The sequence below is a fragment of the Pongo abelii genome, chromosome 15 (genome assembly GCF_028885655.2).
Source record: "Pongo abelii isolate AG06213 chromosome 15, NHGRI_mPonAbe1-v2.0_pri, whole genome shotgun sequence".
Taxonomy (NCBI): Eukaryota; Metazoa; Chordata; class Mammalia; order Primates; family Hominidae; genus Pongo; species Pongo abelii.
Window position 1 is genome coordinate 37,585,927 of NC_072000.2, and position 26,873 is coordinate 37,612,799.

The 26,873-nt window shown below is 41.3% G+C and overlaps 1 protein-coding gene across 1 annotated transcript; it reads right to left on the reverse strand.

The window, feature by feature from the left end:
- Positions 1 to 975: 975 nt before the first annotated feature.
- On the reverse strand, positions 976 to 26,873 carry EGLN3 (egl-9 family hypoxia inducible factor 3). The gene is made up of 5 exons (XM_002824659.5): positions 26,149 to 26,873; positions 7,191 to 7,310; positions 5,168 to 5,304; positions 3,087 to 3,160; positions 976 to 2,051 (listed from the first exon to the last, which is right to left on the reverse strand). The coding sequence occupies exons 1-5, from the start codon at positions 26,503 to 26,505 to the stop codon at positions 2,020 to 2,022; spliced, it is 720 nt and encodes a 239-aa protein (XP_002824705.3). The 5' UTR covers positions 26,506 to 26,873; the 3' UTR covers positions 976 to 2,019.

Here is a 26,873-nt window from a genome sequence, read left to right on the forward strand (position 1 = left end):
ATTTTACAGAATACAAAATTCCTAATAAACTTCGTCCTTTCTTTCCTATTGAAATTTTTCAAAATTGTTCGAAAAGGGGAATTTACTCTGTCCTATCTGAGACTAATGTTATTTTACTAATGTTGTTTCCAGGATATGGAAGGGCAAAATATAATTTGTTCAATTTTCAGATTCATAGTGGTCAGTGAATGACCTATTCATGCATAAACAAATATGAAGCAACACTATGACCAAAGCTTTCTAAAACTCTTAGCGTAAATGTATAAGTCAACAATGTTAAAAAGATGTGTGTAAAAATTCTAGCAAGCCCTTCCTGCCAAAGATGGAATATATTAATCAAACCATTAGAATGCTAATGTAGGAGATTGAGTTTATTCAACAAGTATTTACTGAGCCCTTACTATGTTCCAGGCACTATTTTAGGTGCTGAGAGTATGTTGCATTGGTTAAAAATATACAAAATTCCTGTCTTCATTGTGCTTACACTCCAGAGAAAGGATACAACACAATAAACATCATAAGTAAGTAAATTACATAGTAATTTAGAAGGTGATAACTATTACCATACAACAAAATAGAGCAGTCATTGAGAATTAATGGTGACATGTCTTATCTGGAAATTTTCCAAAACCAAAAGAGGAAAAAGTAAACTTCTATCTTGGAAGACTATATATATATATCCGTACATAACAAAGGAAAATATTTCTGGCTCTTTAATGTTCATGGGATTTTCAAGCAAGAAATTAAAGGGATTTTTAAAACATGAAAGTAATACTGAAAACTAGGAAAAGTAGCTTTTGCAAAATACGTGCTCAATACCAAGTTATTGAGGCAGTGTGATCTGTGCTTACTGCAGGAGTAGGAGCTTCCACAGTTCTAGCAAATTCCATGATTCTGGTCATACTGCCAACCACAGTGGATCTGGAGAGCCAAGTGGGCCGAAGAAAGGCTGCTAGGGACAGACGAGAACTCAAATAGCTTTGAGATTTTTTTATTTCCATTTCCTTTTTTAAAATACAGCACCCTGCTTTTTTTTGCGTTAAAGGGTGAGCTCATTAAAAAGGAAAAGTGAAAAAAAAAAAAAAAAAAAAACAGGAACACCCACATTTCCAACTCCACCTCCCCTCTCAAATTGTTCAAGATGCACACATGTTTATTGTATATCAGTAGACCTAGCTCTTTCCACAGTTATCAGTGGTTAACACAAAACTACCAGGGATATATTTTTCCTTTCATTTAAATTCAAATTCCATTCCAACAAAGCAAACAAAACAACTAATGTCTAGTTTTTTAGCTTCTGGGGAATTAGGTTCCCAGGTAAGAACTGAAAATGGAGAAAAAATTGTGTTGCCATCTTTATTCAGAAAGTCATTATTTTCAGCAAAATGGGGCTGAGGCAGAAAATCCAGGTTGCAGGACTGGGAAAAAAGGAGTGTCTGCCCCATGGGACACTTATAAATTGTTCACTATGACAGCAGCCCTTTCTAGAGGTATTAATGTCATTAGGTTGTGATAATTCTCCAGAAACCCCAACAGCCCTGGATTAAGAACATCTGGAAATTGTTCAGATGACACAAATTTCTCTGTTTCCTGCTGTTAAGGCTTCCATGATGCCTCTCTGTGGCATCTACCACCTCCATTTTTTTCTTTTCAAACCTCCTCCTTTCAAATCAGGAAGTATACATAAAGTGCAAGTAAGGTTCATTCCCTCGCTGTGCTCCTAGGCTCTTCTCTTGATAGTATTACTGAATCTATCAGGTAAACCACTGGCCGAGTAGGATGTCTGCAGGAATTTCTGGAGTTAGCAAATGAGTTCATCAGGCAAAGAGAGTATCTGAAGATCAACACAGTCTTGGCAAGAAAACATGAAGTACCACACACAAGGCAGGGATGTGAAGGATGCAAGAAGTAGCAGGGAGATTGTTGTCACTGAAGAGGCCATCTTTGGATCTCAAAGAATTTAAGAGAATTTGGGAACCATTACTAAAATGAACAAGGCCAGCAGATTTCAGAGCACGGTCAGTCTTCAGTGAGGGCAGATTCAGTTTTCCCTGGGTTGGGGACAGAAAGGAGAATAAAGAGGGTATGGAGTCAGCTCTGATGAGTTTTATGTCACAAATGTCACCAAAAAGCCTCCAGTAAACACTTCCCATCTTATATAAGCCTCCTAATAGAGCTCTGCAAAAGGATTCTCTCTTGACTTTGCAATGGGATCTTTCCCATATGCCTCACAGACTATGGAGGAACTTTGGGTTTTCATCCAGCATTGGCACCTCTTGGGCTAATGCTGAGCATAAGTTGTATGAAGTGTAGCCTCACTCACATATTAGAGTTAAGCAGTGTAGGCCATCTGGAAGAGAAAACAAACTGAGATTTCCTGGGTGCAATTTGGAGACCACTTTGGTATTTGAGAGGTATACAGTCCAAATGGGTTATGGGCTAGGCAATATTATATATGTCTCCTTACTGCAGGATCTCTTAGGGCCTTAATTTAATATGCTAGTGAGCAATGTGACTCTTTAAGACAGGCATACAGCATGCAACATTTCCCACATTTTTGGGACCAGGAATTTACCAACTTGGCAGGATTTGTGTTTTAATGCAACGTATTTTGGGAAATGCTGCCTTCTAATACTGGTTGGAAGGGATAGGAATAGTGCTGTTACATTCATTTTATATCACATGAGCCCTGCTGTTATACTGAGAGTCACAGTCTCACCCAATATAATAAATTTTGCCATCATAACTAGGTTCCATTATATTTCCTTTGCAATATGCCAAAAATCATGGGCAAAATTTGATGTTACATTTCACTGGTTAACATTAATAGGAAAAAGTTAACTATTTCCCATATATCATAAACCATCATACATTCAGTGGGCATTCTCAGGGGAAGCCCCTTGCATTGTTTCTGATTTTTCTAAGAGCCCTAAGGCCAAGGTTTCAGGATAAAACCCATCAAGATGTCATTATATATAAAGCTAAGCGGTAACAGATGGAACAGAGCATGTTTAAAACTATATAAAATTGAATAAAATTCAAGGATTAACTTGATCAAAAGTCACAGAAAATTATCAAACACATACTAGTTAAATTCCTGAATTTCTTTTTGGCTTCTGCCCTTTCTTCAGCATCAAAGTACCAGACAGTCATAGCATATCTGTGAAAGAGAAGCAGATATAAGGAAAGAGGTTTAATGGTACTACTAGAAACACAAATGTCCTATAAATCTCACATTAAAAGTTTTAAAGTTTTCCCTATTATTAGAAGTCTACCCTGATTTATTTATTTTATTTTATTTTTTTTATTTTTTATTTATTTTTTTTTTGAGATGGAGTCTTGCTCTGTTGCCAGGCAGAGGTGTGATCTCGGCTCACTGCAACCTCCACTTCCCAGGTTCAAGTGATTCTCCTGCCTCAGCTTCCCAAGTAGCTGGGACTACAGGTGCACGCTACCACACCCAGCTAATTTTTAAATTTTTAGTAGAGATGGGGTTTCACCATGTTGGCCAGGATGGTCTTGATCTCTTGACCTGCCCGCCTTGGCCTCCCAAAGTGCTGGGATTACGGGTGTGAGCCACATGCCCGGCCTGTCTACCCTGATTTTAATTTAAAATTAACTTCTCTGGTTTTAATTCTATTTCAGTGTAATAAAATGCATAAGGAATTCCAGGTATGTGCCAGAAATTATCTTGGGCATTAGGAATTCAAGTGACCCTGTGATCAGATCTTCCTCTGCGATCTCAGGCTCAAAGTAGGGGAGACAGGTGATTTTGCAATAATGCAACAGGTAAACATGGCCTCTACAGAAAGGACTAGAAGGGAGTCATTCTACTAAATACTGGGAGACCCAAGTTGGTGGCGAGAACATAGAGAAGAGATGACATTTGAGTGAAGCTTTGAAAAACGACTTATGTAAATCACAGTATGTTTAAAACTCTTGGCTTGCTTTCTTTAGTTTTGGACATTGAGGCAAAATTGCAATTGAATAATAATAATGCCCCAGAGCTTTCTGCTGCATCCCCACTAATTTGCTTTATCCCATTCATTGGATAGACTGTAATGGGAGCCATTTCATGCTTGGTTTTTTTTTAAAGTTTCATTTTGTAATGATTGTTAGCTACTGAAATTTCTATAGCACTTGAGTTTTTTTCAAGGGCCTTCTCATCAACATTTGCTAATGTTTTCCCTGTAAGGCCAGTCATCATGAGATTGGGGAATAACCAAAGACTTCTGCCACAAACAACAGGGTTTAGTTGCATACCCCATAAAACACAAAAGCTGACTTCAGTGGTAGAATTCGTTCCCTGCTCATCTAGAAGACATTCCAATTTGGCAGTGGTAGAATTCGTTCCCTGCTCATCTAGAAGACATTCCAATTTAATTAGGCTTGTTAGGGTTTAATCATCATCCTACCAAAACTCTCTCCCCCTGCCCCTGAATGCTAGTCTCAGTATAAGCTGCACTCCATAGCCCTCCAATGCTGCCTGGCTTACTGCTTTAGACACAGACAAAGGTAAATGAAGAACTGAGAATGAAGATTTTTATCAAGATTGTCTAGATTGGTCCTAAACAATACTAAGATGTTCAGTTACTCTGAGAATCTTCAATGTGCACATGATAAAGAAAAGATTAATAAAACATCCAACCGTTGGACCATGGATACAGCAAGCCCAAGCCAATTTCAAACCAAGGAAAAGACAAAAAGAGAAAGTCAAAACAAATTACTCTTTCTTTTCTCAAGGTTCTTTCTCTGCTTGCAACTAGCGGCTTGTAAACTCATCCAAAGTAACCAGACAGAATTCCTGATATGTGACAGCCAACATTCTCTAGGCATAGTTCAACATTAGGTTTTTTAAAAAAAGGGAAAGAGAGATAAGAGAAGGGAGGAAAGGAGAGAAGAGAAAAATACTTTTGAGAAATTGGAATCCAATATGCTCACCTAATAGAAAACAACTTGTTAATAGTACTTTCAAACTGAGGTTAGCTTTGGTATGCTAAAGAATGCAAAGTTTCCCCTTTAATTTTTGTAGACTCCAAACAAGTTTGCTATCAGCTATGGGGTGTGGTCAATCCCCCACATGCACAGGACACACGTTTAGAAAGTTCTCTGGAACTAGGGTTTGTACAACAAGCTCCAGAAGAGGAATCATGGCTCCGGCTGTTACCTGGTTGCATAAGAAGGCTGCACTTCGTGTGGGTTCCTGCGATCTGACCAGAAGAACAGGAGTCTGTCAAAAATGGGCTCCACATCTGCTATGAATGACTTCCCCTCTGGAAATATCCGCAGGATCCCACCATGTAGCTGAAAAACACAAAGAAGGGGGATTACTTCTTACCTCTCATGTAGTTTATCAACAACCATATTTCAGCCCCATTTAGAAACATGCCATCTGCTAACCACCACTCCAAATGCATGGTACCCCAGATTTTTACTTCAACCTCATAGTTTGTACCAATTTGAGATGCAGTTTCACTCTTGTTGCCCGGGCTGGAGTCCAATGGCATGATCTCGTTTCACTGCAACCTCCGCCTCCCTGGTTCAAGCGATTCTCTTGCCTCAGCCTCCCAAGTAGCTGGGATTACAGGCATGCGCCACCGTGCCCAGCTAATTTTGTATTTTTAGTAGGGACGGGGTTTCCCCATGTTGGTCACGAACTCCCAACCTCAGATGATCCACCCACCTGGGCCTCCTGAAGTTCTGGGATTATAGGCATCAGCCACTATGCCCAGCCACTTTGTACCAAATTTTATATCAAACTTAGCTAGAGATATCTCCTTATTCACCTTAAACCAAAAAAAGCATTCCCACCCCCCACAGACATAAAGCCCATGGACGTAAAATAGAGTACTATTAGATTGAATCATACAGATTTGCCAATATTTGAGTGTTTTTGACTTAAAAAAAAAAATACCCAGCAATCTCACATGGTTCCAGCTAACCATTAACAACTTTCTAAGAAAATCATCACATATAACTTCCCCTTCAATTAGAATTTACAGCTCTTCTGAACTCCCTTAGCTCCTATCTGACCTCATTAGTTGGAAGTTACATGCTCTTTTTACTGAACTTTCAGACCACCTAATCTGCACCTTTTATGACATATACCACTCTCTTCCTTGAATTATTATTATTTTTTACATGTCAACCTATTTCATCCTACTAGAATAACCATATTCAGAGTAGAATTCAGGCCTCACACGTCAATGTTGCTTCATAATACAACGCCTGACACTAGCAGGAATTCAAATATTTGTTGAATGATTCCAGACCTTGCAATTTATTATTACTAATCTGATAACTTTATTCTCTTGTCTCTATCAGCACCTCTCAAGATTTTAAAGGAGACCTAATGGATGTATTCCAGTCATGTTACCAAACAGGGAGAAGAGATAGGCCTTTTCACTGATTCAATGGTTTCCCAAGTTTTGTTTTTCTGCCTCTGGATAAAATATTATTGCTTTATGACAGCCAGTATTTGCCTAATGAACAGGAAATTGAGATGCAGAAGGTTCAAAAGCCAAATAAGCTTGAAAAGTTATCTGACTTCCCAGACTCCTAAATCATGCTTAACTTTCGGAAAGCATACCGAGTCCAGACGAATGTCTGTAAGCATGGAACCAGGCTTCATATCTCCATCTATCTATAAGTTCTATAATACAGAAATAAGCCACCACAAAGCCTTTGGCATTCACAAACCATAGTAAGCCATGGCAAGCAGCCATCAATGAGACATACCACCCCATGGGAGAGGACTGTGTGGGAAATCTCTCTTGGGGATGGTTTTATATCCTACAGTTCTATTTTTGTGGAACTTTCTCAATGCTGCTGCTGGGAGGGAAAAGTGTATATCCTATTCTGCATTGAGAGTCAGAACAACTCTGAATTAAACTGAAAAAAATTAATCCTTAATCCTAATATCAAATTACCTTCCCTTCATCAACCACCCTTCCCAGAGGTAGGGTTAATAATCACCCTACCTATCCCCCTCCAAATTAACTTCATTGTTTTCTTCTTAACAACTTTAGGACTAATTCCATTGTCGCAGGAGGTTATGAAATGGAAATAGAAATGTTTCATCAGTGGGAGATACAGCAACTATGAACTCAATATAAACTCTCCTCTAAGTTATCTGAATCATTTTCCTATAGTTTCTAACCCCACGCTCTACTCCTGTTATTCAAAAGTACCTTGGCATCCCAATTCTTGTTCAGATAGTAGATGCAGGTGATGCAGCGACCATCACCGTTGGGGTTGTCCACGTGGCGAACATAACCTGTTCCATTTCCTGGATAGCAAGCCACCATTGCCTATGGAGAAATCCCAAGAAAGCTGGTTAACAAAGCTGAGACAGACAATCTTCTCCTCCCACTGGTGAGCAGATAAGTAACACAGTCTCCTTGGGTGCTATGTGACATTTACAGGTAGTTGCTGGCTTCTTAATTTCATGTATGGTACATAAATTTGGACTCTTCTGTGCATAAGACTAATGGCCAGGTCATACCATGGCTCTGCCCAGTGGAAAGTGGTTCAACAATATTCCCATAGTTCTAGAACATTTTACACAGTCTTTCTTAAAGTAACCTATCTACATGCCCTATTTGCATAACCTATTTGTATGCCCTGCCTTTCTTCAATACTCCTTTTTGGAAAAGCAGTTTCTCATTTCCCATGCTACAAAATCAGAGTCACTAGGTGTGGAGTTTAGGGATTATGACTGTTTAGCAAGTGCCCCTGAATCACTCACACTGTTTCAGAACAATGGCTAAAGGTACTTGCATACACAAAGTGACAGAACCAATCACCAAAGGAGGAAAAGGTCAGGCTTACTCAATAAAATGCTTAGCATAGAAGGAATAGAGAAGATCAATAGGAAGCTGCACCCTAACTTGTTAACATAGAAAACACAGGGAGATTCCTTTCAGGAAAAAAGCCATGCATGTATCTTAATATGTGTCTTCTTCCTGATAATTATCAAATCAGGTGATAATCTGAAGTTCTCTTTGTCTAAGTGCTACCTGTATCAACCAGGTGGAAGAATAAAGTAGAAAACCATACCAAAAATCCTACTGAAAATTACTATTAGAGAAAACAAACCTCTAATTGTTCCATGGGAAAAATTATAACACAGAGTGGGGAGGGGGAAGAAGGCAAAGTATAGACAGCCAGTTATTTTCTTCACAGGATACTGCCAAGTTTTAAAAATATTTTTTATAGGGATGCAGTAGGTGCAAGGAAAATATTGGAACCAGCAACATAAGATGAGGACAGGGATTTTTTTTCCTGTTCTACTCACTGATGTATTCTTAGCACCTAGGACAGTGCCTGACATACAGAAGGTGTCCATCTAAAATGTGATAAAGAAATCAATGAACTAGTGAATGGCTCTTTCTCTAAAGAGTAAGTTCACATTTTACCTAGATCAATAGCTATTTCTGTCATTTTAAAAGACCTATCTTCAAATATACATGTAAAGATCCAGGCCATATATTTCCTGATAAATGGCAGCGTTGCTTCATTGGTAAAATGACTGTTTGAGTAGAGCCCCAAGCTAATGGGCTAGTGGTTCAATGAATCAACTTCAACATGGCTGCCGAGTCACTCTCAATAGTAGCATGAAAACATGGAACTAGGCATCACACACCTTGCATACCAGACCGACAATAAGGCTGAATAGTAACTTGACTTTACAACAGTTTTAAAGCTTAAATCACCATCTCTCTCAAACTTCATATCCTCACGCAGCAAACAATCCCCATATCCTGCCTTTGAACATCAAAATGTCAATGTGATGTCATCCTTAGAGCTCAAGTTAGGCTGTTAGCTTGAACATCTTTCAGAAGGTGAAACTGTGAGGCGACGTCAGCAATAAAGATTTAACAAATGATGGTACCACTAAGCGAAGCACGGCTTGAGGAAGAGTGATAGGTAGCAAACAGAATTGATGGGCCTAGCAAGAGAAGAAGAGATAAATAAAGTCACCTATGATGACTAAAGAATTACCCACCCCTGGAAGCAGCTATTAGGATTATAAGAGCTACCACAGAGCTAATAATGAAAGTCGCTTAAGCCACAAACAATTACAGGCTGGATTCCCTATTATCTCAGGCTCCCCCCACTGAGTGTGTCTGAAAAGAAAAAGTATGACATCAATGCTATAATCTTATATGCTTCAACAGCTCTTCTCTAAGGAAAAGGTCAGTGGTCTGGAGGCCTGCCATAGTTCACTCTGCAACTAACTGTGATCCCAGGCTGTCTCTTTCCTATAAAGAGGGGATTGGGTTACACAGCTGTCAAAGGCCCAAGAAGATCTAAGACTTGATCTAAGCATCAACCCTTGAAAAAGCAACATAGTTCTTCAGGTCATTAAGGAGTGTTTCTCTGCCTCAGAACTCAGCTCAGATTAAAATATTGAAAAAAAAAAAAAAAAAAGATGGATACAAACTCACAAAAGTAAATCCTCTACTAAATGCTGCATCTATAAAACACACAGAGACAAAGAGCCAATTCCAGAGGACTTACTATTAGGACAAAACCCCTACATGTCAGCAAAGTATCTGACTGCTTAAGGGGGAGGCAAAGAGATAATTTTTCTGGCCAGAGTGAATATTCACCGTCTCTCCTGGTTCCAGAAACCACATGCATCAAGTTGGAAACAATGGAAGGAAACCATTTCGAGCATCAGTGGGCCAGTTGAGGCTACATTCGGCCAATTTTACCAGTGTGTTTTCTGGATGAGTGCCATAGGAGATGGGTCTTTGCTTGGGCACATTCCCAACTATTTGCTCGTCTTTGACAGGGTCTAAAACCATGAGGCTAAGGATGCACCGAGAAGCAAGCCTGACTTCAATAACTAGCCATTCACTTCTGTGCCAATTTGTGCACGGGGCAGTAACAAACTCCGGAAGCAGACCAGTCCAACTGAGTTGCTATCTAAACCTCATCAAGCCGGGGAAGGGATTTAGTGTTTAACAGAAGAGAAGCCTTCAATGCTTTATTGTTAAAAGAACGGGCCAGAGTAATTTAATGATCATATAACAAACATGCCAAGCAATAAACTGACACATATCACGAGGATGCCTACTTTAGTACAGGTTTTTTATTTTCTAAAACTTCCTGACTAGATTAATATTTGAAGTTTACGCAAGTTTAACACATTAGTGTCATCTACAGCAGCACATACAGTATAGTCCTACAGTTCTGTTCTTGGATATGCTGATAAATCTACGTGTCCCCTTACACATTTACCGTTCTGTCCACTGACATTATATAGTGTACCCACCCACTTCCCACCATCCCCATTCCCAGAGGCCTCTCCTTAGCTCTGTAGCAACAGGAAATGAGTGGAGAGGTGAATCAGGCGGGCCCAGGCTGGCTCTAGACCAGAATATGTGCTCTAGAGACGTATGCAGCCATGTCCAGACAACAAATGTATATGTATTCTTTGAAGATATACACAGATATATAGAACCGTAACAGTCAAAACCCAGTATAAAAAAGTGGTCCCCAAATGCCACAGGTGGAAAAGAAAACAGTGGTTCTGTTAAGAGTTACTAGTGAGCTGACTTCATAAAAAAAAACCGATCTCATCAAGTTCAAAGGTAAAGTTGAAAAATAAAAGTCCAGGATTTCCATTCCAATGCCTAAACAGAATGCTCTTGAATGCCATCAACCGCAGCTTGACTGCATGTAAAAACCATTTCAAAAACTTGGCATCAGTGACCTCCACCATCCACTCAGCAATGATGATCATTTTTTCAGACCCACAGGTGAGAAGGGGGTACACCCACCCTGCAGTTAGACTTACCACTTCTCTACTAACAGTTGCAACATGTATTTTCATAGAAATGTATTTTACATTGCTCATGATTTGAGACAGATTCGCTAGTATGACTCAATCTTGAACAAGTTATAATAAAGTGGCATTTTATACAAAATTTAACTCACCAAATTAAAGTATTAATTAGATCTCATTTTATTTGCAAAATTTGCAATAAATGAAAATCCATTGTTTAAGATTTGTTGAGAATAGCATGATTTCAAAACTGTCTGGTTGAAGGAGCTTTAAACTAGTATTCTGATCTACCGACAAATGCTAGATCCCCTCTAGCTGCTAAGTAGAAATACCAGCCAACCTTTGTAAGGATTCATTTTGAATTAGGCATGCTCTTGGGCAAAGCATACTGAATAAAATGCAACCTAAGTACAGGATAATCTGCATTTAACTTATTTACACCTTGGTTTCTTCATCTGTAAAATGGGTTTATGAAGACTCAGGGTGATAATCCATGTAAAATGCTTAATGCACGGCCTGGCACACACTAAGTGCTTAATAAATGTTAGCTATTTTTAAAGTTGATGTGTTATGTTTGTTTCCCCTCAACTGAAGCTGTAGAATGTCTCTTCTTCAGAGACCCAATTCTACTTAAGTGTTTTGTAGTTTTGAACCCAGGACTGGCAAACTAAAATAGCTTTCCATGTTTGCGAGTAGCAAATGATTGAAGCCAATCAGGTACACATGAGTCAGAACTCTGGTGTGTGTTATGCCACCTACGCTGAGGGGACTTGCTGTTATTTTCAATGAGAGCAAATCTTCAGATTTTATGAGAGTAGCAGGCAATCAGATTTTTATGTAAACTCTTGAATATTGTTGATCCCAACTTTTTAATCAGGGCTATAAATAAATACACACACACACACACAGACATATATATATATATATATATACACACATATCAGGCTATATTTTGAGATCACCGTGTGAGGACTTCCAAGAAGTAAAGCTACTTTGAGACAGCTGCTGAGTGGGCACCTTCCCCATCTCTCTCCACCAGACTCAAACACATCCTGTCCAAAGACAATGCCTCATCCTGAATGCCATCCACATTCCAATTGCATCCTCACACCTCGCTCCATCAAGTCCTTCCCCCATGTCCACCCAGTACAGAGCAACAGAGACCCAGGATCCTTCCCTTCTCCACCATAAGGCACAACGACACAGGCACAACAACACAGACAACTAGATGTGTAAAGAGTTGGGGGCTGGGCGCGGTGGCTCACACCTGTAATCCCAGCACTTTGGGAGGCCAAGGTGGGTGGATCACAATGTCAGGAGTTCAAGACCAGCCTAACCAACATGATGAAACTCTGTCTCTACTAAAAATACAAAAATTAGTCGGGCATGGTGGCGTACGCCTGTAATCCCAGCTACTCAGGAGGCTGAGGCAGGAGAATCGCTTGAACCTGGGAGGCGGAGGTTGCAGTGAGCCGAGATTGCACCACTGCACTCCAGCCTGGGCGACAGAGCGAGACTGTCTCAAAAGATATACATAAATAAATAAATAAATAAATAAATAAGAGTTGGGAGGAAATACATGAGACCATGCACCTTCTTTTGCTTGGAAAAATAGCCAAGCAACTCATCACAATGTAGACTGCGATAGCTGAAGTTTTCTGGCCAGAAATGGGTCTCATTTATATTCGAGTGACAACAGCCTAGGTGACAAACTTGCCAATGTTTTTAGTCAGCTGTGGGTAGAGGAGCTGAAGGCTACACTTCCAGGGCTATTTTTCTACGTGGTTTATGTTCAGCACAGATTTTAACACACACCTTGACTGCGGCCAGTGAGCAGGGCATCCCCATGATCACATACTTTAGGTCCTGCCTTCATCAAGGCACCCTGCTGATGTAGGGGCCCCATTTGGTAATTCGTCTGAGGGAGGGGAAAGGGGATTAGTAACTGGAACAAAGGCACTATATGTGCTAGCAGCAGCTCTAAAACTGAAATTCTCCTATTTAAAAAGAAAGAAAAACCAAAAAAACCTTTAGGTATTCAAACTGCTATACGCAGGCATACTGGAGGAAAGGCTGGAGAAAAAAAAAAACAAAACCTGAAAGAGACATGCTCTTTACAAGTTTTATTTAAAAAAAAAAAAATCTAAAGACAAATTAAGCCAAAATGTCCAATTCCATTACTTTCCACTTGGCTCTGACAAGGAGTGAGAGAAAAGAACTCAAAAAATCATTTGCAACTTAAATCTGGAGGACATGAAAAGCAAACTGGAATTACTACTTTAGCCTTCTAACATCTCCCTTGTTCAGGGATATGTGACCTTCAAGGACATCTTGTGGGATCTACTGTTGTCAAGTAAATTAAATTCCTACAGAACAATGTTCACAGGGCCTCTTTACAAGACGATGGCAACTATGCAAAGCTTTCTCCAAGTTTTAAGAAAATGTCACTGACACAAAGTTCACATTTGCTGCCAGCTGGTCTTATCCTTTATATAGAATTGAAGAAAAAAGGTCTCAATGTGATGATGAAGCAGTGCTAACTTGTAAGTATTAAAAGTGCTTTAGAATTTTTATACATTCAAACTTCACCTAGACAGGCATGAAGAAAATAGTTGTAGCAAACGTGAGCTCTTAGAAAAGTAAGAAATTTTGTGTAAACTGTCATCAGTTATCTTGGCATCTTGCTGGTTATCTTTGTTGTTGGTTAAGAGCAAGCCTAGCCATCCTATTTCCTGACTTCTAGTGCCTCTAGTTACAGACTGATGTAACGAAATGAGGGGGAAAGAGAAAATACACTTTTGGTAGGCCATAACACAAGCTGTGTCCAGCCACCACGTTCACCTTCCCAAAGCTTCAGCATCTCACCAGACCATTTGGAAGATTCAGAATACCAGACAAATACCTGTCAGGTAGGTAATCCTTTCAATAAACCCCAAATTATTCATGAAAATGTTTTTTACTACTCTACTTCCACAATGCAGACTACTTCTGCCTTCCTCATTTGTCCTAAATCCGCACTAAAAATAATTCCTCTCGCAGAACCTACTTACCCAGAACACTGCTACACATGACCTTCCTCCCAAGGTAGAACAACGGTTATCACGTACCTACACCTGAATTTTCTAATATTGTAGAAACTTCAGAACTTCTGAAAATAAAAAATAAGAAGTCATAACCGACTCTCGGTTGCTTTAGTGAAGTGGGTCTGCCCACACCCTCCTGGTCAGGCGAGAGCACTGTGCCTGAATAGCAGAGAATTTACCATCTTCACTTCAAAACCTGTCCTCAGATGAACTTGGTCCTAGCTTCAGGATCATTAACTACCCAGAGTGTGGAAGTATCCATCTAGTTCTCCTGGGTCAGTGATGACAGTTCTACCAGGCACAATAGCCCTTTGAGATTCTTACATTAAAAGGATGTAAGAAATATGCACGCACACACAGAAGTCTGCACAAAATTCCAGGGGGTTCAAAGGCCTCTAAAGTTGAACTGTGCGGGATCAAGATTCTATTCCAGGAGATCCCGCATTTCATGCAGGACCTTCTGAGTGAATCGCCCTCCCCCAAGAAGCCACTGAAAGGCTCAGAGGCCAGGAATTTAAGAGACTATTGTCATTCCTTTCTGCATTGTGGTTAATTCTTCTCCTTGGAGGGGATTCAGCCAGAGCCCATGCAATTAGGCACAGTAAACAGGCCCGGCAACATCGCCATATTAATACAGGGTGTTTGGGTTTGGGCAGGCCGCCCTTCCCGTGGAGGACTGGCTGTAAGCCAGCAGGGTGATGGCTGAGTGACAGGGCTACGTGCGCTGCGTGAGGGTGGCAGCCAGCCCACACCCGAGCACACCGCCAGGCAGCCTGAGCTGGGAACGGACACTGGGAACCATCCCCCTCCCCCATCGCTACCCCAGTCACCAGAGAAATGTTTTCAACCGGGCTTCCTCACAATTATAAAATCAGCAAAGGTCAGTCCAGCCCAGGGATAAGGACATCAAGACGCATTTAACCATTTCCTTTCTGATGCCTTTCCCCAAATATTAACAGCTGCTGTTTCCTGAGAATTCATATAGCCGGGTGGCATTTTGCACATATCTTGTTTAATTTCCTGGTTACTGGGAAGGTGAGCAGCAGTGTGTGCCCTGAGTCACACTGCTCCAAGTCCTTGGTAGAAGTCATTAACCCTAGAAGTTACCCTATGGACCTAGAAGTTATCACAGGTATTTCTATAGAGAAACATAATATTCAACTTCCTTTGATATGAGAAAACAGCCTTATCAGAACAATAAAATATCACCTATGGCTCTCTGAAGGCTTGGAGCATAACAGAGACAAGGAATACTTGTGACTGCAGGCCCATCAGAGAATGGAATATTTGAAATTTTCATCTGAACTTAATCCTAAAATACTTAAAGAATCCATAACTCAAAATAATTGGTAAGACAAGACTTTAATAATGGATAGTACATGAAAAGACTTTAATAAGGGATAGTACATGAAAAAACGAAGTTACCAATCAAAATGTCATAAAAAATGCCTTGAAACAATCATCTTAAAACAGGAGAAACCTACATATGCATTTCAGCACTTGGAAAAACAGATCTGCTGAATGAAAGAAATGACACACAGCAAGTTAGCGTAGATTAGAACTCATGAAATTCAGTGGCTATATTTATTTACTAAACAAACATTTGTATAGCATTTACTGTGTGCCCGACACTGTTCCGTGTGCTTCACAAATCGGACCTCCTTCACACTTCCTAACAACCGCATGAGGTAGGAACATTATCTCCATTGAGGAAATGGAGGCACAGAGAGCTTAGGTAACTTGCCTTTCTGAACCCAGCTGGTCTGACTGAAGAGTGTGAGGTCTTAAGACATGCTTTACCAACACAGTTTATCTAATGTCTGACATTAGCAAATTCACCCCCACCTCATTTTTGAGGGAACTAAGATCTTTGGTTCTACTTGAAATATTTGACTCCACCTACCTCATCCTTGCCTATCACCCTTCCAGAGTGATAGAAAAATCACAAAATACAAACAACTGCAAGAATGTTTTTTAAAAGAGTGTGCTTGGTATTCAGTCTGTAAACTCAAAGATCCAAAGGGGGAATTTTAACAAAGGCAAGAGGCCAAGAAAATTGACCCTACTTGTCCAAGTCGTCTTGTCTTTGCTTTGGTTATTCCCAGTGCAGGTCAACCTCAAGCCCACCATAAAATCTCCGTAGCCCCTGCAGGGCCCACATGGGCCTCAAATGCAGTTGTCTTGCCAAAGGCCAGACATTCACCTCCATTTACCGTTAACAGGAGGGAATTGGTTCCAAAATTTGCTTCAGTTCTAGTTCTGGAAAATTAAATATGCTGGTACAAATAATAGGCTATAAATGTGAACTAAAAATCTGTTGCATTTTGTTTTGTTTTGTTTTTTTAGTTTTAGCAATAAATAATCTAATGTCTGATCAACTGACCTCTGATCAGTTAACAGGGAAACTAGGAAGATACGCCACCATCCCTATCTAATCTCTTCTTAATGCATTAACTTTACTCAATGGTTCTCAAACTTTAGCATGTATGAGATCACCTGGAGAACTTGTGAATTTCTAACTCAGGAGGTTTGGGGAGAAGATGAAGAATTTGCATTTACTGCATGTTTCCAGATAATGGTGATGCTTCTTATCCAGGGACCACAGAGAACCACAGCCCTTATATGGCAAAGTCGAGAGTTTTTGTGCAATGCCTCACCCTAAATGATAAAGGTAAAGAGGAATTAGTCAACTGCCCCAGTTAATTTGGGGAGCTGAAAGTGGGTGGGTAGAGCAGTAATGAGGAGAATTACTCTGGCAGTTTCTGGCATCAGCTTTGCAGTGTCATTCCCAAAGCTGGCAGGAAACTTTCCAATTGTAACTTTCTAGCATTGCTGTTTTGTGTTGGGCTCTGCCTCTGAGGATTACTGTCATATCAGCGCTGGGGTTGAATGTTGGTGTGAGTCTACTCTCTCCAGGAATCAAATAAAAGGCACTGAAAGCAACTATTTTCCTTCTCAAATGGAAATGTCATCTCAATTTTAATTCCTTATAATCCTAGAAGTAGACATATAGTATTATTGTGCCTATGTTATAGATGACGAAAGTGGGCTCAGAGAACTGACTTACCCAAGATCATAGGAAGATGAAATAAAATCTGAAGTGTCCATCCTACTGTCAAGTGGTAGGTGCTGACCAAATTTAAATTCAAAAATGAAACAAGTATCTAACTCATCCATGAAGAAGTGGAAATGGAGGACCATGAAACTTGCCAGGGGCTGAGCTAGGACCAGAACCTGGGGCCCTAAGCCTCATGGCCCTGGCATCTCTGAGCCAGACCTGTAGGTATGAGCTGCCAGGATCCAGGTGTGACTCAGGTATTTCTAGGGTGAAGCCTAGGATTTTGAAACTGAGAAAAAAAAAAACTTACAAAGCTAAGGTCCTCCTTTGAGATGGTCTCACATAACATGTCACTCTAATAAAATATTTAAATAGTTAGGCACCAAATTAGAGACTAAGCTGCAGCCACCCATCTTCCCCCGTCATTCCCCTCCACCCCCGCAAAAAAAAACATTCTAGCTTTTTTTTTAACTCTCAAAGATCCATCAAAATCAAAGTTCCTTTTGAAGATGAAATTAAGCCAACAAACACCTATGAAGTATAAGGGACTGTTCTAGGCACTAAAAGTATATACAAAGCTTAACAGTCTCTGCATTCAAGGAATTTCTAAGCACATGGTGGGCAGCATAAACAGCCCAATAAATCCATGTACTGGGCAGCCTGGATTGAGCCACCGCCGAGTTCTGGGGAGCAGAAGGGAAGACTTCAGGGAACAGGCACTAGAAGGTGGTAGAGATGGATTTTTGATGAATGGAAGACAATGGGGAAGCTCATTATGCCTGGCAAGTTAGTTTCTAGCATTGCAGGGACTGGGAGGAAAGGAAGGCAGTGGTGGGAAATCAAGTGTAGAAAGGTCAGATGTGGTCAGATATAGAGGGCTGTCAAAGGTGGCTAAGTTTACAGTCTTTACAGTGTTGTATAGCAGATAATGAAGAAAGAACATGGTTGGATTTTTGGATTATTTTGTTTTAAGCACGGAGACCACATGATTAGAATTGGGTTTGGGACTACTACACCCTAGCAAAAGTACATAAAATGGATTACAGGGAGAACAAGAACCAACGGCGCGTGATTTATGGTTACGGTAAGTTACTTTAAAAAATTTCCCCCCTCAAGCATTTTTCTACTAAGAAAGGGCCCCTCAAGGATTTTTCTACTAAGAAAGGGAAGAAAATTTAGTTTTAAAAAAAAAAGACAACTTGAGGTTCTATAGTGAACCTAAAAAGTAAAACTAAACAAAGAAAGCACAATAGGCCCTTCTCTAGCAATACTGCATGTTCTCGCCTGAATCTTCAATATTTTGTGTTTAAAAGGGGTTTTGTTGGCCTGGCCTGGTGGCTCACACCTGTAGTTTCAGTATTTTGGGAGGCCTGGGCAACATGGCAGAACCCCATCTCTATAAAAATAAATAAAAGGGTCCCAAACAGTATATCTTTACAGCTTCCAAGCAATGCTCAAATGAAATTATCCTGACAACTTCAAAAAGATGGAACTTCAGGTTCTCATATTAGAATAAAAAATAGATGTTATTGACACCTGGAATTGAGTTTTTCATTTTGTCTTCTTCCCACTGACAAAGAATTGAGGTTACTATCATATTATTTGATTCTTTGTATTCTGGAATTATTTTTGTATGGCAACAGTAAGTATTTTGGCCTCATTTTGGAAAGAAAAAATAATGTTTAATATGAGATAGGCACATGTACTCCAGAACTTGAGAATCATTGTACCTTCTAAAGAATCAAAAATTAGCTTGATTTAATGAGGAGGTACCGACACTGTACTGAACATGGAGAACACTAAGTAACAAGGTACCAAATGAATCCAATACAAGATCTGAAAGCCTGCATTATACACCAGCAAACCCAGGGTCTGTAAGGCTGGGATTGTGTTGGGACCTGGGCAGGAAAACATGTAGTCACTACAGACTCACCAAAAACAGGGACAGAAACTCACCCACAAATCAATATCGAAACAAGATGCAAAATTAAAGTAAGTGTCATACTGGTTTAAGATGGAAATAATCGAGAGAAAGGGGGTACAAATTCTATGTATAATTAATCAAGACAACTAATCTTGCTTGGCAAACAGACACACAGCACTGAATCTGAGCCAAATCAACGGCTCCTGGCAATCTGCCAAAGCTGAACTCCTTAGTCTGGCATCATAAAATGATTTGTCTGTTGTATTTACAATTCCAGTGCCTCTGGATTCAGCTACCCACTGGGCACCCCGGCAGATGCCCAGCAAAATACATCTGAACTATCATTACTGTCAGAACATGTGCATTTGACAAACACTAGAGAAAAGCGACACCCGTTTCTTAGAGCAATATTAGTTAACAACTACAAAGTGCTGCTACCAAGGAATTGTCAAGTCTGTTGCCATAATAATTAACAAAAAATTAATAATCTTCTCCATAATGTTAACCTGCAAGCTACTCCTTGGTCTTCAGTGGGCACGGATCAAAATGTAATTTAATTTACCTAGGGCTGCAAAGTTGGGTCAAAAGCAGAGGCCTTGCCAAACCAAACATGGCCCACAGGTGAGCAGCCTTCCAAGCTTTATCCGGAAGTACACAAGATGCTGGCAGTGCTTAAACTCTACTCATTAGAGGTTGGGTAGAACTCCACCCTGACCTTTAAGCTTCCTCAGAGAAATCTTTCATACATGGTGTGGTCTTGGGATAGGGTCATAAAATGGAGGGCTGTTTGTTACTTATGAAATTACAAGTTTTTCCAGCCAGATTCAGGAATCAGGAAAAATTTTACCAATTTTGCTTGAGCTGAAGCAGAAAGGTTAGAAAGGGAAATCATTCATGATACTCCAAAGCCTAATGCAGAGACAGGCTTGCATAACTCCACTTAAGGGTGTTTATCAATTTTCAGTCAGAATTATATTTAAAATTCGCAAATAAAATGGTGATGCCACTGAATTAACCTACTGACCCTGGTCCCAGTCTGTCTGACTCATGGACCAACCCCAGCCAGTGTAGCCCCTTCTCTATTTTTTTTTTAAGTTATTATTATAATTTTTTTTTTGAGATGGAGTCTTGGTCTGTCGCCCAGGCTGGAGTGCAATGGTGCAATCTCGGCTCACTGCAACCTCCACCTCCTGGGTTCAAGCAATTCTCCTGCCTCAGCCTCCTGAGTACCTGAGATTACAGGCGCAAACCATCATGCCCGGCTAGATTTTGTATTTTTAGTACAGACGGGGTTTCACCATGTTGGCCAGGCTGGTCTCAAACTCCTGACTTTGTGATCTGCCCACCTCGGCCTCCCAAAGTGCTGGGATTACAGGTGTGAGCCACTGCACCCGGCCACCCCTTCTCTATTAAAGTACATTTTACCCATCCCTTCCCAAGGATCTGCTCAAGATATCATCTCTCCAAATATGAAAACAACTACTGAATGACTGAGACATTGGATAGATGTGATTTCTAATATCTCTCTAGCCCTAAAAACCCATATTATTAACATCCTGGATAGTTTTGATCACTTGTTCTGGTTGCTTCATTTTAAGTTAACAGAGAAATTGGAGAAAACCCAAAGAGAAACAATGACCAATGAGCGTAAACGTGCGCTTTTTAACCAGAAAAAGAGAAAGAGTTGGTGACAACCACTGCACACTACACTCAACTCTCAGCTTAGTTCTTCAGGTGGTTTTATAATCACTGGGCACTTCCCTTCCCCATCCACGGACAGGTCTCCCACAGTGTGCAGCACTGAGCGATCTGTGAATGAATTAAATCGATATCCCCTTATTATCCACTTCACTGAAGCAGATAAGGTTATAGTGAAGTGGCCAGTGGCCCAAAATTGAGCAAAAGAAATTACAAATTAAACACACACACCCTCCTGCCTTCTTTGTTTCCAAGTGTCATTCACAAAATAGACAAAAAACCCCACGAAAACTTGCCCATTGGAGAGACTTGTTTCTCTGTCACTGGGACTGTGTTCTGTAAATTATTACTGTGGAGTAATTTCCTTCCTCCAGGAGCTAAGTTATTTTTAATACAAAAGCTTTTATAGGAATCCCTTACATCCTTACAGAAAGATGATCCAGAGCTTCAAACTCAGCACTCCTTCTCCCCAAAATACCTTATTCACAGTGTTCCAGAGCTTCAAACTCAGCACTCCTCCCCAAAATACCTCATTCACAGGTAGATTTTTAAGATTCTAATTGCAGAGATATCATTTATGGTATCCAGCTCTCAAACTCTGTGCTCTAAGAACTATAACTCTCATGGGCCCTGGCAACCATATTTGTGACGCATGGTTTCCACGTGTCTCCCACTGTGCCAGACTACGGCTGATAGATCCCTTGAGCCAAGGTGAGACAATCAGACTTTCTCCCAGGCGATGAAAACAGGGATCCAGGAATGTTACTGAAGTCTCTGCTCATCTGCAACTAAAGGCTGAGATGGCCATTGTGGGGCAGCCATCTTGAGCCACGTGCATGGAAAGGCAGCAAAAGCTGGATTGAAAAGAGGATAAGAAATGAAGAGCAAAAGCAGGGAAGCAAAGATGGAGGTCATGAGGCTCCTGAGAAAAGAACACACTAGGTATCCTGGATGTTAAGGACTTTCTGGTTCCTAGTTCATACCTCGAAGCTTCTGAGAACCCTGACTGCATTTCTTGCACTCGGATTCTGCGAGATCACTTCATAGTACATTACTTCATTTTTCCCTTAAAGTAGTTTGCAACCATGATAAGCTCCATTAAATAATGTATATTCCTGACCTCACATGAGAAGGGTGGGCCAAAACTGTTATTGCTCAACAGCAAGGAATAAACACACCACCTTGCAACACATCTTCTTTTATTCATAAATGTTTTGCTGTTTCATCATTCCTCTTTATTGTTTCCAGGGGAGGACCAATCTGTCTGTTCACAATGCAGTCCTCACAATGCCATCTTCATCTTCCAGAGCTAGTCTGGTCAGGAATCCTAAGAACAAACCCTATCAATAAATGTTTTCCTAAAAATAACAGTAGAAGCCGGGCACGGTGGCTCACACCTGTAATCTCAGTACTTTGGGAGGCACCAAGGCAGGCGGATCACCTGAGGTCGGGAGTTAGAGATCAGCCTGACCAACAAGGAGAAACCCTGTCTCTACTAAAAATACAAAATTAGCCGGGTGTGGTGGCGCATGCCTGTAATCCCAGCTACTCAGGAGGCTGAGGCAGGAGAATCGCTTGAACTCAGGAAGCAGAGGTTGTGGTGGGCCAAGATTGAGCCATTGAACTCCAACTTGCGCAACAGGAGCAAAACTCTGTCTCAATAAATAAATAAATAAAAATAACAGTAGGAAAACTGTTCTCTATCTTTTTCTTCAAATGTACTCAACTGACCCACTTCAATGTTTGAGGGTTTTCTTAAGCCTAAGAATTAGTCAAGTGTGAATGAGACCATCCTACAATTCAAAGTATACGAAAGTATAAATTCGTTCATCATCGCACCACCACCCCTGCACAGTATCCCACACAGGCTGAACACTCCATAACATTTGCTGAATAAATGAAAGGTCGGAAGTAGGAGAGAATAAAAGGAAATAACACAGTCTCTGGAGTTAGACAAATCTAGGTTAGGATCCCAAATTTCCCCTCTGGAGACTTAAAACACTGATGAAGGCTCGGAATTCTGCTAAAAATTTCATAAACATCATCTTATTTAATGCTTCTTCCTCCAACAGCTCTAAGGCATTATTTCCTTTCATTTTGCACCTGGTATAAACCAAGCAACTTGCCTAAAGCCACAAAGTTAGTAACACTGAGCCTAAGCTCCTAGCCCCCACTTAAACTGTTTCTTACCACTGACTTTGAAACTTTGGGCACAATATTTAATCACTCAATATGTTTAAGACTGTGTTTCTGAAGATTAAGCAAGATAGTATTTGTAAAGTACATAGCACAGTGCCAGACAATACAAACTGCTCAATAAAAGGTAGTTCTTATTATTAGAGTCACTAACTAGTGAGTCTACAGTGAGCTGTTTGAAGCAGACGGACTTTTGGTTCTAAAAATTATACATTCTCTGGAAAACAGCCATTTTCAAGATCTAGGCAGCCAAAGAAAAAGGAGCAAATTATGACCAATATTTATCTTGGATATGGTCTAAAATCTCCAAAAGGGAGTTGCGGATAAATCCTTTGCTAGCCTGAAAGCAATGATCATGCTTGAAGTTAGGGGGCGCCATACCGCTGTACATTACAGGAACCACTTCCCAAGGGGTCTTCAACACCCTTGGATTTTTCTTCAGCAAAGATGAGGTAGATAAATTCTGACCATTAACAACTTTCTTGGCAGGAAGCGGAACCATCTAATATTTCTTTCTATATTCTTCCACAATTTCAATTTTAGATCCGGTGTATCTTTCTGTTTTACTCCCAATATCTTTGCTATTGCTTCATTGAGACAAAGGGCAATATTATATTATTCAATGATCTTTCAAAGTTTAGCAAAGAACAAAAAAAAAAATGAAATTTGGGTAAGTGCATGAATAAGCATAACCTCAAGAAATTTAAAGTAGCTAAAAAACAATTGGTCTAAAAAAATGTACATATTGGCGATTGTTGAAATTGGGTGATGGGAGCCCATTATATTAGCCTCTTCTGTTTATGTATGTTTGAAAATTTCCTTAATTAAAACTTAAAAATAAATTTAAGGGCCAGGCACAGTGGCTCACGCCTGTAATCCCAGAACTTTGGGAGGCCAAGGCGGGCGGATCATGAGGTCAAGAGATCGAGACCAGCCTGGCCAACATGGTGAAACCTTGTCTCTACTAAAAATACAAAAATTAGCTGGGCATGGTGACGTGCCTGTGGTCCCAGCTATGCGGGAGGCTGAGGCAGGAGAATCACTTGAACCCAGGAGGCAGAGATTGCAGTGAGCCACTGCGCTACAGCCTGGTGACAGAGCAAGACTCCGTCTCAAAAATAAATAAATAAATTTAAAACTTTAGTTTTTCTTGAAAACATGCGTGAAGGATGAACCAGTAAACTGGGTCTCTATCACCGCTCTGGAAAGCAGCACAAAATGAGGAGCTCAGTTGAGGGATAAAAAGTGAGTGAAGAAAAAGAAGGATAAATTAAGGTGAAACCAACATAAATCATGTAGAAATGGAAAGTGTTTCTACGATGACTTTAATAATGAACTTCAAACAAGAAACCCAAGACCACAAGACATCACTAAGGAGACTTCTGTATACAAGCAAAGCACACTTAAAAAAATTTTAACTACACTAGTTGTTTGCTCAAGCCTGGTTTGCATTTGGTTCTAATTGGCCAGGGAATATTCCAATCGAAAGGTGATTTATCTAAAGGGCTGGGAGCTTTGTGACAAACCAGCCAAAGTAAACCTGGAAATCTGGGCGTGGGACGGATAAATTTTCTTTTCAACTCGCGATCACCTTCTGACAGGGTCACCTGAAAAGTTTTTCATTCCACCAAAAGATAACCTAAAATTGATGAATCATATCCACAGGATCTTTCTTTCCCCTACCCTAACTTACACAGTGTTTTTCCTTCCATTTGAGTTCAATTCTAGTCTGAAACCCTATCCCTATCCATTAAGTCAAAGCTAAATAAAAATATTTAACGTTCAATGTTAGTGGCCTCTTTCTATACCAATTAATCCTGACCTCCCTCAGAGCAAATTCTGCTCCTACAATGATGAAGAAAAACTCCTAACACCTAAATTTACAAGAAACATTCAAAAACCCAGTAAGAAGCCGTCTGCTCTTCCAGGTAGAAACTACCAGCATCTCAGCAACACTGAGGCTGACCCTTCCCCTCCCCGACCCACCTCCACCACAGAAGACAGCAAGGTCATTTAATGCAAAAATCAAACTAGTCAAAGACGAATGACTAATCCACCACCAATATGATGGAAGAAGAATGAAGAAACTTTAACATCAATCTTCTACAGAGTTCAGCTAACGCGGAATTTTTTTCCCCAAAGTAAAATTTAGAAAGCACTATCTTCTAAGATTTACTTTACTTGGGTGCATTAATAACGATGCTTTCAGATATTCTATTCATGGCCTCTTGGCTTGGAAGTTGTACAGCAAACTATGACTCCCCACTGCACTCATCCACCTCCACCCCTTCACTCCCACACGTTTCCAATCCTCACCACTTAGCCTTTATTCAGTGTTCCTCTCAGCGTATTAGAGAAATGAGAGAACAATGGTCTGTTTTGAGACAGGATCAGTCTTGAGACTGATTTGAGAAATACTATATTTATTGTCAAAGAATGGTGCATAGGTGAGTGTTCCATCTTCACTCTCCTGCCGGTATACTCTGCTTCGCTGTTTCAGTAAGAGTTTTCCGGAGTTCTGAACGTCCCTTGACCACGCCATAAGACAAGCGCAAGTCACTCAGAATTGCCACAGGAAAACTGGCTCAACTATCATTTGAGGAAAGACTGAGAAAGCCTATCCCCAAGATAAATTACCACCCAGGGAGTCACTTCCTGCTATGTGAACAAAAACCCGGTTTCTTTCCGGAGGTGCTTGACTACTCTCTCGAGCACTTAACTGGTTGTTTTGACTGGACTTTGCCATCAATTCATAGTTAGGAAAAGGAAGGTGGTGGTGTAGGGCTCAGCATCAGGAGAGAATTTTCAGTCAAGAAGATGGTCTAACAATGTGCTAGGTCCCAGAGGGCAGAAGCAGCATTCGGAAGTGGAGTTTTACCCTTTCACACCTGCCCAACTCCACAAACCAACTGCCACATGGCAAAATCACAACTGCCTCCAGAATTCTGAGTGCTTTTGTAGAAATCTCTTCTGACCACAATGAAGGGCAGTATTAGGTGGCTTTAAAGTAGGCATTTAAGATCACGAGGACACGTGTGTCTCAGATGATACACAGTGTTTCTAATACCCTTTCCCTCCTTTGCATCTTTGGGAACCTCGTCTTAAAATCGGACCAGAGCCACAGCTTGTCTGGCTTTTGTCACCCACAAGAGCCACTATTTCAAAGTCAACAGAAGGTCATCATCATGGTTCACCTGAGCCCCTTAACGTGGACTTTCGCTCAGAGGAGCTGGGGCGAGGGGTGGGGGGAAGCAGCGAGTAGAGACAAACCAGGCTGACTTCTTGGTTTAAAAACAAAGTTCGCTTACAGCCCTGGGAAGTCGACATACAACGGACTCCGAGTGCCTCCCGTCCCCGCGGGGGCAGCTGCGGCAGGGCGCCGAGCGCGTCCTACCTTAGACCTCTCCTTGACGTAGTATTTGCCCAGCCGGCTCCCGCAGTAGAGGACCAGCCTGTCGATGAGGGACAGGAGGAAGCTGATGGCCTCGCAGCCCTCCTCGTTGCCCCCGATCCACGTGATCTGGTCGCCCCGCAGGTGTCGCTTGGAGACGCCGGCGCGCGGCCCCGCCAGCTGGCCGTCCCGCAGGGCCCCGGTGCAGTGCAGCTGCTTGACGCGCTCCAGGACGCAGTCGCCCACCACCTCGCCCAGGAAGTTGTCCAGGTAGCAGAAGCCCACCTCGTGCAGACAGGGCACGATGTACTCCAGGGCAATTTTCTCCAGGTCCAGCCTCATGATATGTCCCAGGGGCATCTCGCCCGCAGAATCGAGGTCCGGGATCCCCAGCGTGCAAACAGAGAGGGAACGATCTACACGAGCGCGAAGCCGAGGCGCGGGGAGCGTGGCCCGGGGTTCAGAAACCTGCGGCTGCCACGGTACCCGAGCCGCTGCAGCGTTAGGGACAAGGGAAAGTTTCTCGCAACTCTCGGGAGAAGGGATCCGCGTTCGGGAACCAGCGGGAGTGGCGCGGAGCTCCACGACCCGTTTCCGGACTGGCCCGGCGAGCAGTGCGGCGCGAGGAGTCGGAGGGCGCCTTTTGGGGATGGGAAGCCACCACTGCCGCGACTGCGGCCAGACTCCGGGAGACGCTGAGGTCCGGCCCTTAAGCCGGCCGACTTCGC

What these genes read in the sequence shown, in the direction of transcription:
- EGLN3 (XM_002824659.5), bottom strand. Translation starts at nt 26,505, where the DNA reads ATGCCCCTGGGACATATCATGAGGCTGGACCTGGAGAAAATTGCCCTG. An exon ending in ACAAGAATTGGGATGCCAAG is followed by an intron (nt 5,305 to 7,190) that starts GTACTTTTGAAT and finishes TGTGTTTTTCAG; the next exon opens with CTACATGGTGGGATCCTGCG. An exon ending in CAGCCTTCTTATGCAACCAG is followed by an intron (nt 3,161 to 5,167) that starts GTAACAGCCGGA and finishes TCTCTTTCACAG; the next exon opens with ATATGCTATGACTGTCTGGT.